The 11,669-nt window shown below is 29.4% G+C and overlaps 1 protein-coding gene across 1 annotated transcript in view; it reads right to left on the reverse strand.

The window, feature by feature from the left end:
• Nucleotides 1-282: 282 nt before the first annotated feature.
• LOC107448396 (aromatic-L-amino-acid decarboxylase-like) overlaps nt 283-11,669 on the reverse strand; it is a 93,288-nt gene continuing 81,901 nt past the window's right edge. Inside the window, exons 13-17 of the mRNA XM_071187322.1 lie at nt 11,329-11,348; nt 9,185-9,283; nt 4,831-4,932; nt 2,741-2,947; nt 283-2,568 (exon numbers count right to left, since the gene is read on the reverse strand). Coding sequence (XP_071043423.1) covers nt 2,305-2,568; nt 2,741-2,947; nt 4,831-4,932; nt 9,185-9,283; nt 11,329-11,348 — 692 coding nt within the window. The 3' untranslated portion in view covers nt 283-2,304. The remainder of the gene's footprint in view (nt 2,569-2,740; nt 2,948-4,830; nt 4,933-9,184; nt 9,284-11,328; nt 11,349-11,669) is intronic.

An 11,669-nucleotide genomic window follows, 5' to 3' on the forward strand; every position in this document is an offset into this window, starting at 1 on the left:
AATCAATAAGAAAATTTCTAAAACACAATGTCTGATAATTTTTTACTCAATTTTATTAAAATCTAACGTGCGCATTTGTGAAGCATTCGAAACCATTGATAGTGCGAAACTACAACGTGCGCAGAACAAACTTTATTTTAGACTTAGAGATGCAAAAAAAAAATTAATATTTAAAATTTTGTGATATTCTAAAAAGTTACTATTCTTACAATTGTATGTAATAATACATTTGTTTAATTCAAATAAATGAAACAATAAATAATCAAATATTTTAATTCTTGAAAATAATACACCATCACCTGGTATCTGCTGCCATTGATAAAAGGGAAATGAATGTTCTTTCTTGCGTTGTTTTCGGTATCGATGATTTGTAAACAGTCTTTACATGACTACATGGAAAGAAATAGCATGGCTTAAATTCCAAGGATCATTCCAGCCATGTGAGTCAGTATAAATCACTTATCACCTGCACGCTCAAGACATTGTTTATCTACCACCGATTCCGATAACACCGAGAGCAAACAATGAAAACAATGAAAATCAGCCTTCTAATTGGACTTGAAATAAAACACTATCACCTGATACCTGTTGCCATTGATAAAATTAAAATAAAATTAATATTTGAGTAGCTTCACACTGTCAATTCCTAATGCTTAACAAATGCGTTCCTTCTTGCGTTATTTTCGGCATCGATGATTTGTAAACAGTCTTTACATGACTACATCGAAAGAAATCTCATGGCGTAAATTCTAAGGATCTTTCTGGCTATTTGAGTAAGTGTAAATCACTTGTCACCTGCATGCTCAAGACATTAAAATACAGATTAAGTTGGCAAAGTGCAATTGTAAATTAAAAGGAAACAGAACAAAATTAAAAGTGTAAGTTGTAAACGAAATTGCATAAAATATTTACGTTTTCAGTGCATTAAACAAGTAAGGACAAAACAGGTAGCCAAGAAACACCTGAGTGCCTCAGTTCCTTTAAGCATCTCTTTGTTTATTTACGTTTAAACTCAATTTTATGATAAAAAAATAGAAAAGTATTTCTTGAATTGCAAATTTCAATCTTAAAACTCAAGGAATCCCCAGTGTGTTGAAATATTGTAGAATAGTAAGGGATTCAAATAAATAAATTTTAAAAGTGAGTTGAGACGTTTCTTACGAAAATAATCTGAAAGGTGGCCATTCAAATATAGGCTGGACTACTCGATTCCTGATAAGAATCTGTCACTATATTCAAAATTAAATACTCATTGAAAAATGAGAATTGATACACTTCTTGGAGGGTTTGATGGCACGTAAATATTTCAGAAGTAAAATTTTTATACTAACGATCATTACAGTCGACGTTTTTTTATGTTTGAATTTTAACGGGTGTAAAATGTAAATTAACTCTTTCATTCCCAGCATTATTAAAAAATAATACTACTTTCTTGGATTTTACTAATAACCACATTTTTCTTTAAACATAATTTTCTTTTTTTTTTTAAAAAAAAAAAAAGAATATTGTTGCGCTGCTTCACTTGTTACAGCATTTTTCGTCATAATTTTTACATTCATTTGTTAGTAACTTAACTTTTTTATTAAAAAAAAATTTAAGGATTCGTTTATGAAACAGAAACTAAAATTTTATAAGTTTCTTACCTTTTAATTTAATTGCTAAATAATTTTTTCGTTAATTTTTTCATTTGCGAAATAAGGAATCGAAAGAAACTGGAAATCAAAAAAACATTTTTTTATAATTTGTTTTGGCCAGAAAAAATATTAAGATGTAAAACGGTTAAAATCTTATTATTTACATATAAATATTAAGTAATTTTTCTTATAGAAATGAAATTCATTTTTGCTTTATTTTAATTTTCTGAAGCGAATGCAAAATAATAAAGAGTAATAGAAATATTTTGCCTTTTTCTTGTCTCAGTGCAGATATTATTATGTCAATAATTAATGTATCATACAAATTTGATCGAAAAGTGCAAAATTATTTACATTAAGAGCAAAACTTTCAAAAATGAAAGAAATTAAACAATAGATGCTGTTCTTCTTATAATATAAACTAATATAAAATTTAAATTTGAAGTGACAAAACTCTGTATACTTTGTGTGATCTTTGCCTTGTAAATACTTTTAAGGAAGTAACATGAAAGATTCTAAATCTAGGTATACTTAAAATTGCAACATTTAAGAAATTAAGACAAAATGAATTAAACAGAATAATTTACATAAAATATTCCACATATAAAAATCATCCACATTGCTTTTGAATATCGATTTAAGCCATACAATTGCAAGGAATTCAAGCAATTTAAACAGGGGTGATAACACCCGTATCACTTTCAACGGGATCACTTGTATGCCTACGAGTACCACCACTTGAAGAAAGAGCTCGAACAATCTTTGGATTGTATAATTTGGGATCAGATACCATGCGAACGAAGAAGCTGCGCTTGTATTTTAAACTGTGCTTGCGTTTTCTTTCTAATAAGAATACCTCATCAACAGCTTCTTCTACGTGCTCTGTAACTTCTTTCTCTTCTTCTTCCTCTTCTTCCTCTTCCTCTTCTTCCTCCTTTAAATAAATAAGAAGTTAAGCATTTGGTGTTGTTGCATTTGGTGCAAATTTTGCTTTCAATAAAGTAACAATTAGTTTCAGCTCTTTCAAGAAATGACTCGCAAAAATATTAAAAGGAGAAGCAATCAATATAATGACTTTTTAGTTAAATATAAAATAAAAATCTTACAGGAATTTCTTCTTCGAGTTTTGCCAGAAGCTCTTCTGTGAACAAAGTAATGACATCCCAAGCGTAAAGAATGTCAGCATCAGTTGCATGTTGAGCACATACACAGAATCTGATGACGTAATTACCACTCAAAGATGCTGGAACCATATGCAGTTTTCCAGATGCGTTCATAGCTGATAGGAGCTTTTGATTGAGGCTGTTAGAGCCCTAAAATGATTTCAATATTTTCTTTATTAAAGCAAAATGCTTCATCAGATGCATTCATGGCAGATAAAAGCTTTAAAAACTACTGAACACTAAAATGATTTCAATATGTTTTTAATTAAGTTAAATGTTTCATTAGCTTTTGACATGCATTCATGTCTAAAAAAAGCTTTTAAGAGTGTTTTTAAATTAATTGAAGCAAATTTTGAATTCAGTCAAATGTTTTATTAATGACATCAGAATCAATCATGGCTGATCGAAGCACTTGAATAAGAATCTTAGAGCCCTAAAATGCTTTTAATATATTTTGAATGAAGTAAAAATGCACAATTATAATATTTCAGGTAACTAATATTCAGAAAAAATACATTATTCCATTTATAAATTGACAAGAAATTAAATTTGAATAAAAATCTAAATATATTTATCCTTTCACATCAAAAATGCTGTGGTGGGAGAAACAAATACAATAAGTAGTTGTAATTTTTTTAGTATTTGTTTTAATTTTTAAGAATTTTTTTTGGAATTTGTTTTAATTTCGATTTTAAAACGTAGATTCTAATTTCGAATTTTAAATGTAGAAGCAAAGGGGAGACGTCAGTAGGAAAGGAACAGTCAAAAACAGATTGTCCTCTGATCGGAAAAAAAAATTTGAAGAAAATTCGAGTGGAAAAATAGTGAAGAAATTCGCAAAAACATTTATAATTTAAGTCTGTGCCTTCAGTCGAGGAAATTATAATGCTAATCCTAGATGAACTTTGAAAAACAAAAACACGCCTTCCAAAAATGGTTTTGCTATAGTTTTAAAGCCTATCATTGATTTCCAACTTAGACTTAGTCTGCCATTTTCAAAAAAATAAATAAAAAAATACTGCTTGATGACGCCAAAGCAACTAATTTGTTCCAATATAATATTTTACATGATAAACGATTTTTACTTCAAAAATTATAGAGTAAGAAACAATAAAGTGTGCGTATTTTCTGATACGCAATATTTAAGATGAGAACCTTCAAAAAAATTTCTTCATTCAAGGTAGCCCTCAAACTTAGGGAACTTATTTATTTTCACCTATATTATAATATAAGAAAAGATTTCTGCTGCCTTGTTAGAAATATCTAAACATGCGTGAAAATAAATCCTTAGAAAAATTTTATTTTATGAAAAATTACCTGACAAAATTTTGGATATTTCGTCACCCCAAAGGGGATTGTGAAGCTGATATCCCCCTTCAGCCTCACTCTGGATCTGTAGAAATTTTGTAATAAAAATTTTTAAGAACTTCGATCACTGCAAATCTTAATCATTTCTATAACTCCCATCCGAATAAGTGTTTTTGTGATTGATTATTGTACTTCAAATTGCTTTTTGCAGTCATCATTTAAATAAACACTTCAGTCCTTAGATCTATATTGATTTGATAGTGATTTAACATTTAAAAGAAACTGCTTTAAAAAATTAAGCTCTTGTAAATTATAAACCATTTTCAAAACGTATGGTCAATAAACTTGTTAAAACAAAATATGAAATTTTTCTTTTTTAATAAATATGCACATGAAAAACTAAATCATAAGTAACCCTTATATTTTTTTAAAAAAAATTAAGCTTTAAATACTGTGACTCATGCTGGAAAACAATAAACAGCTTCTTTCAGATCTTCAGCGGATTTTTTTTAGTTATGAATCTATTAAAATGTGTGGTTCATAAAAAATATGTGAGTGAAATTAATAGTTTGAAGTGTGTTTAAGGATATTTCAGGCTGATTGATTGTTACATTTAATTGGAAAAAATTCAGAAATTAATAAACGGCTCATTATTTCCAACTATTTATTTTTATCAATTCAGAAATGGACCAGTTTATAAATAGAATAATAAAGATTTCACTGACCTTTAATCGAAAACATACTAAACCAAAATGAACTTGATTAGCAACTATGAACCTTTCATCATCTCGGACTAGACTTTCAAATTTTTTCGCTAAACGTACGTGCTGGAAAAAAATTACAAAATGTTTCAATTTTATATACGAAAAATATAGGCATAAACAAAATATAGACAATTAGTTTTCAGTTCCTCTTAAAGGAAGACACCACACTAAATATTTTTATTATTTTTCAGCATTTTGTAGAAGCTTACAGTGTTTAAAATAATTTCATAAGGAGATTATAGGGAGGTAGGCATATTATGAGAACATCAATTGCATTTCTCACGAAAACATGTTGTTGTAGTTGTAGTTCATTTACGTCGCACTAGAGCTGCACAATGAGCTATTGGCGACGGTCTGGGAAACATCCCTGAGGATGATCCGAAAACAAGTCATCACAATTTTGATCCTCTGCAGAGGGGATGGCACCCCCGCTTCGGTAGCCGAAGTCGAGCACTTTATGGTAGAACAGTTTAACGAGGACCAATACCGCAGACCCTCGGTCCCTATGCAGACTGATCCAAGTGGTCACCCACAAGCACACTGACAGCAGCCAGTGATGCTTGACTTCGGTGATCTGCTGGAAACCGTGTCTTAATTATGAGTCCACTGCGGGACCACAAAAACATAATTATCAGCTATCTACTATCAATAATCTATCTTTTTTCGCCTGGATTGTCTGGTTGGAAGGGCGTTGGGCCCATGATCAAAAGGTCATCAGTTCGATTCCCGCTCTCCCCGAAGACTCCACGTGCAACAAATGGTAACTGGTGTATGTTAAAACTGTCCAGTCATAAAGTCTTCCAAGTTCCCATAGCAAATCAATACCTCTGGGGGTACTGGATTGGAGATTAGACGTTCTCTGATTCAGGTCAAAATTACGATCTGTGGATGAATAAATGGACGTATGAATGTGACCGCCCTCTGAACCAAGCTGTGACGTGTGTGTGGCCGAAGTTGTATTCTTGGTCACTGGTGCCACTGAAAAACAAGAAACACACTATCTGCCTTAAATTGATTTGGTTTAGCCAAGCAGGGTTGCTAGTATTGGCAAGTGGCATTAGAGACAACAACTTCCCTTTTTGTTTTAATGAGATTATATCTAATTCTTACATTTTAGTAATTAAATAAAATGTTTTATACATAATAAGTAATGTTTTTATAACGTTGTTAATGATGTTTAGAATCCTTGTCAAAAACGAAATAAAAAAAACAAGTACATTACGGATGACAAATCAGTATTTAAGCGAACAAAAACGTTAACAAAATTTGGCGAATGACTCTCGAAGAATGCGAGACGGAACTTGGAACTTGGATGCGTTTCTTGACAATTTCTGTTTCCTCACGCAACCAAAGAGGTTTCGATGTTTTGCCATCCTCAGTATTAATTTTTTACACATTAAGAAAATTTCGTGTAGCTGAATTCCAAAAATAGTGACAAGTACTTAACATCAAAGAACTGTTTCACTGAGTGTTCTACTACACCGAAAACAAGGATAGTTGCTTGTGCAGTAAAACACATAGAATGTCTTAAATGCAAATATAGATTGCAAATTTTATGAGAACATAAATATGAGAACATTATTATGTAACTAAAAACATACATGTATTTTATATTAGTTTATATGAATAGTTTGTCAAATCAATCTGACAGGAATATTGAAACTACTTGGCTAATAATCGAAGTCAATCTATGTTTCATACATCAGTAAAAAGCATTGAAACTTACTTGGTATTAAATAGGCTATGACCAGTTTGTCAATTAAATGTAATGGAAGAACTCAAACTTCACCAGAACATTTCAAGTAAACAAACCGCCATCTTGGCTGCCCTATTGACACTATCTTATTTGCTTTTCAACTTCTAATAATGATCCGAAAGCATTGGTTAAACATTTAAGATATGCCCTCACATTATTTCTAGCATGAATTTCCTTAAATAGTCTAAATATACACTGATATTTCGCCAAATTTGCGGAGCTACGAAAAGCATAACCTTCTTCAACAACGAGCTACAGAGTGGTGTGAGCAATAATTTGTGTTAAGATTTCCTTATTCCATTTGAAGAGTGTAAGAACATTCGATTCTGTATTAACTTGTAATAAAGTATTCATTCACAGAATTTTTGGAGTTTTTTAAGACCAGATATTACGCCACAGTTTTTATGGTGTAGCGCTGGGCATAAATATTAGTGTATGACTTCTAATGTGCATACAGTTTTGAATTTATTTTGATACGCATTTTAAAAGCACATAAAAAGAACGGTTATTATGGAATACCCAGTATATTTTTAATCTCAAGCGAATCAAGAGAAGAGAGGCATACAAAATTAAAATCAGTTTGATTGTCCTACGTATGTGAGAGAGCGTGATAGATGACAATTAGAAACACTCAAATTTCATATGACAGTCAAAGTTTTTTTGTATGCTTTTAATTTCCTTTTTCTTCAATATTGGAACTTTAAATTTTAATTACCTCTCTGTTTATCCTCAGATTAATATTAATTTTAGACCCTTGACGTGTGTACTCTCTTGACTTCACATTTGACTTCAACGACATATTTCAACTGTGCTCATAACAAAATATAATCAATTAACTGGTTGATGCGTCAAGGAGTGCAGTAAAAAAGTTGTATCATTCTTTTATTTTCCCCTGTCTAACTTTTCATATCTTATTTATAAAAAATTTTTAATTACCTTTTGTTTTTAAAAATCTACTTTTAAAATTTTAAGGTTATATTAAATGTATTTTTGGCCATCATAAGACAGAGGGTATACTAAAGTATTTGTTGAATTGAACTGACCCTGCGAATAATTGAGGTTTTATTACTAATGCCAGTATATACACGTCACATCAGTCTATGTCACACGTCTTCAAACTGTGACATGCTTTAATGTAAATAAAAAATTCAGCTAAGATTAAATCAAAATAAAATCAACAGCAATGAAAAAAAAATTAACGAAGAGAGTTCACAAAAAGTGGGTGCATAACATAGATCTGAATTTTAAGCTCTAATATTTAAGTTTAAATTGAATTCACAGTATAAATATTTTAATAAATTTATCATTCTGTCTTTTTCTTTGTCAGCTCTTCAGCCGTTGGTGGACTTTAGCTTTCTCTACATAGAGTTCCACGTCTCTCCTTATACTTTTTTCCCAGTCAAATGACAAGAATTAACATACATTATTGCAAAAGTTTTCCATAAAGTAAAAATAAAAACATTTAAAAATAAAAATTTTAAGTATATAAAGTAAACAGAGTTACTGTACAACCAAGGAAAAAGATTTTATCTAGGCGTTTTCAAATAAAAATAAGAGAATAAATTTTAAATAAAACACTAACTTAAACTATTGCTATTATAATTGTCTTATATTGTATGCTGCCCTTTACAAATAACAGCAATAGATACGTTATATTACTGTGTGAAAGATTATTGGAAATAGCAATATAGTGTTCTGATACATGCCCAAAAAAATAAAGTGCGAAAATACGATATTATTTTAACAGATATTAGATTAAAGTAAGTACTTTAATCTAATTTATCCATCTTTCAAATAATTTTTCATGTACTGAAACATTTTTTTAGATTCTTGTAAAATATTTCTATTACAAAATTCCATCTTCTTACTCGTGAATTAACTGCTACACACTCTAATAGCAATTAAGCTTATATTTAATTTATAGAATAAATTAGTAATAAATTAGTCCTCATTTAAAGCTCTACACCCTTTGGTAGGCTTTGATTTTCTCTATAGCCATACTACTCTCTATCTAGACTTCTTTTTCCAGGACAGGAATTTACATAAATTATTGCAGAAGTTTTCTATAAAACTATTTAAAGAAAAAAGACCAATATAATCTATGAAGCAAACGAAGTTTAACCAAAGAAAAAAACTTTAATAGTGTCTATATGCTAACAAATAAAAATGATGGAATAAATTCTAAATTGAACATTTGCTTAAATCATTGCTAATATAATTGTCTCATTTGCTTCTCGTAACAAATGGTAGCAATAGATAAGTTATATTACTGCGTGAAAGATCATTAGAAAAAGGCAACGCAACGCCACGCCAAACGAACGCAACGCCAAAAGTTTTTCTCTTTAATTCATTGTTGAAAATAAAATGATGGCCAAAGAGTTCAATAAAAAAGTTATTTTAGTGTTAATTTTACTTAAATAGAAAAGTATATAACATAAGTAGTGAATATTTAATGATTATGACATATATATGAATAGAATTCAGAATCAGATGCTGTTAACGCTATTGTTATGAAAAGTGCACAAATCTGTACAATATTTTTTTTTAAATTTCACTTACCTCTCGAATATATTTCTGAAGACCTTCAACTCCGTATTTTCGAATAACAAACCACAACTTAAGAGAACGAAATCTTCGGCTTAAAGGGATACCCCAATGCTGCAAAAAAATGCATTCTTAGCGTTTAGGATTCTTTATAGCAAACAAGTTAAAGAGAAGTTATTTCAAAGACTAGTATTTAAATTATAAATAAATAGGCGAACTTGTGGAGAACGTTTATTACTTATTTTGCTCATTATTGCTTTTTTTACAGACTTTACTCAATAGTACCGGTTAATAAAACTTTTTTTAAAATTTTTATTTTAATTATATATAAACTTAATAATTTGAGTCCTCAAAATATAAGCAGTCTGAAAAATGTTGGACCCATAATTCAGTTAGAAGAGTTTTTATTCTCTGCATTGGAGAGAATTTGCGGAAAAAAAGTTCCCCCATCTCAGTGCGGAAACTCCCTCTTTCACCCTACTCTGAAATTAATTACGGTATTCAAATGCGCCTAGAAAATAATTTTATAATTTTTCTTTTTTAGATGTAATTTCATGTGAATCGTAACTGTAATAAAAAATTTTGTAATTTTTTATTATAAGTTACCACTATTTATAAGTAATAATCTTAAGACTATAGAAAATCTTAATTCTAATTCGCATTGTCACAGTTTTTATAATTTGAACTGTAAAGAAGAGTTTCTAAATGTTGAACCAAAATGTGCCAAAATAGCTCCGAAATAAATATAGTCAAATTTAAGAAACCCCATGTATTCAAAATTGAAATAGAATATACTCATTCATAGTCTCAAAGGTGTTCTGGATGGTGAAATGTGTGAGAGAGATATTCATTGTCTCAATGACAGCTGGTAGGATTCGAACCAAAGGTCTCTGGGATCGTGGGATGCTGTAACCACTCTGGTCCAGGGAGAATTAGGAAACTTTATACAATCAACATACTCTTTTGCTCGATTAAAAGTTTTTAAAATATAGCGAAATAAACAAAAAATGAAACTAAAATTTCCTATCTCAAGACTTAGCTATTGGAATTATATTCTCCAAATTGCAACCCTTAATGCCATTGAAACTGGAAATTAATTTGCAACAATTGGAAATTACAACCGTAATTATAGCATCCTACTAAGAACCTAAAGGTCCTTGGTTTGTATGCTGCCGGCAGCTAACGAACATCTTTCTCACACATCCCACACTTCGCATCCCTTTTGAGAATCTTCACAAAAATGAATATATGCGGTTTCAATTTTGAATACATGGGGTTTTTTAATTCCTCCATTATTTATTTCGGAGTTATTTTTACAGATTTTTGCTCAATCTTGAGAAAACATTTTTTTCACAGTGTTTACTATTTATCCCAGGATTCCAAAATATAATTAATTTCTCAAAATGGTCACAAAGTTGAAATAAGCAAAATTTTGATTAAAAAAAGTGAAATTGAGGGGGGGGGGGCTCAAAGAGAAGAACAAGGGGAAGAACTAAAAGAAAGGCAATCACATCATTTATCGACGAACGTAAGAGGACCGATGTTATATATGTGGTCAATACTATATTAGTAACAGCATCGAAATAGCTGTATTGGCTGAAGTTAAAATGTTTATTTTTGTTTTATAAAATTATTAATTAATTAAATTATTTAATTATTTACTTTAAAAGTTTGGTCACACTTGTTTCTTGCACCAAGTGCTTCAATTTCCTTTTTATGAGAAGAAAAATATTTCGAGACAAACAATCATTTTTCTTTCTGATTCAGCACACTACGATACATTGCGCAGGAAACATTAAATTTAAAGTATGCACAAAAACATCTTTTACACAAGTAGATTGACTTTTTATTAATGCAATTCATTAATATACTTCATTAATATTTTCTTTATAGTAATAAAAATCTTATTTTATTATTATTTATTTTTGTGTAATTTTACTAGTAGCAATGGGCTGCTACACCAGCAAAGGAAAGTTTGAATATATCTTTCACAAATAAAAATAAGAATAAAAAATTGCAAGGAAATAATTTTAAAAATTGCCTACGAAAAATAATTTTTTCATAGACCAATAATTCGAACTTAGTTATTTAGCATTTAAAAAATAAAATTTAAAATAAAGTATATAAAAAAATCTTAAGGACAGGAATGTCATACTTACTCGATAATCTATTGATTTATCTAAAATTAAGAAATAAGTTAGATTAAAAAACTGGAAGTATTTGTAATTCATTGCTTTTATCTAGATTAAATATTTATTTTTTTAGTGATATTTTTAATAACAAGAACCTATTTAGTCGTACATTTAAACTATGAAGAAAATTTTCCCCTTTTTTTGTATTTAAATAACACACATTAGAAATATGTTTTGAAAAATGTTTGTACCAATAATAGTTCTCTAAATGCACTTCAATACATCTTTTTTACCTTTCGATCAGCATTTTCAAAACTAAAAAACGATACTTTTAAGAAATAAATATTTTCTATTTTATTATATATATA

The sequence above is a fragment of the Parasteatoda tepidariorum genome, chromosome X1, assembly GCF_043381705.1.
Source record: "Parasteatoda tepidariorum isolate YZ-2023 chromosome X1, CAS_Ptep_4.0, whole genome shotgun sequence".
Classification (NCBI taxonomy): Eukaryota; Metazoa; Arthropoda; class Arachnida; order Araneae; family Theridiidae; genus Parasteatoda; species Parasteatoda tepidariorum.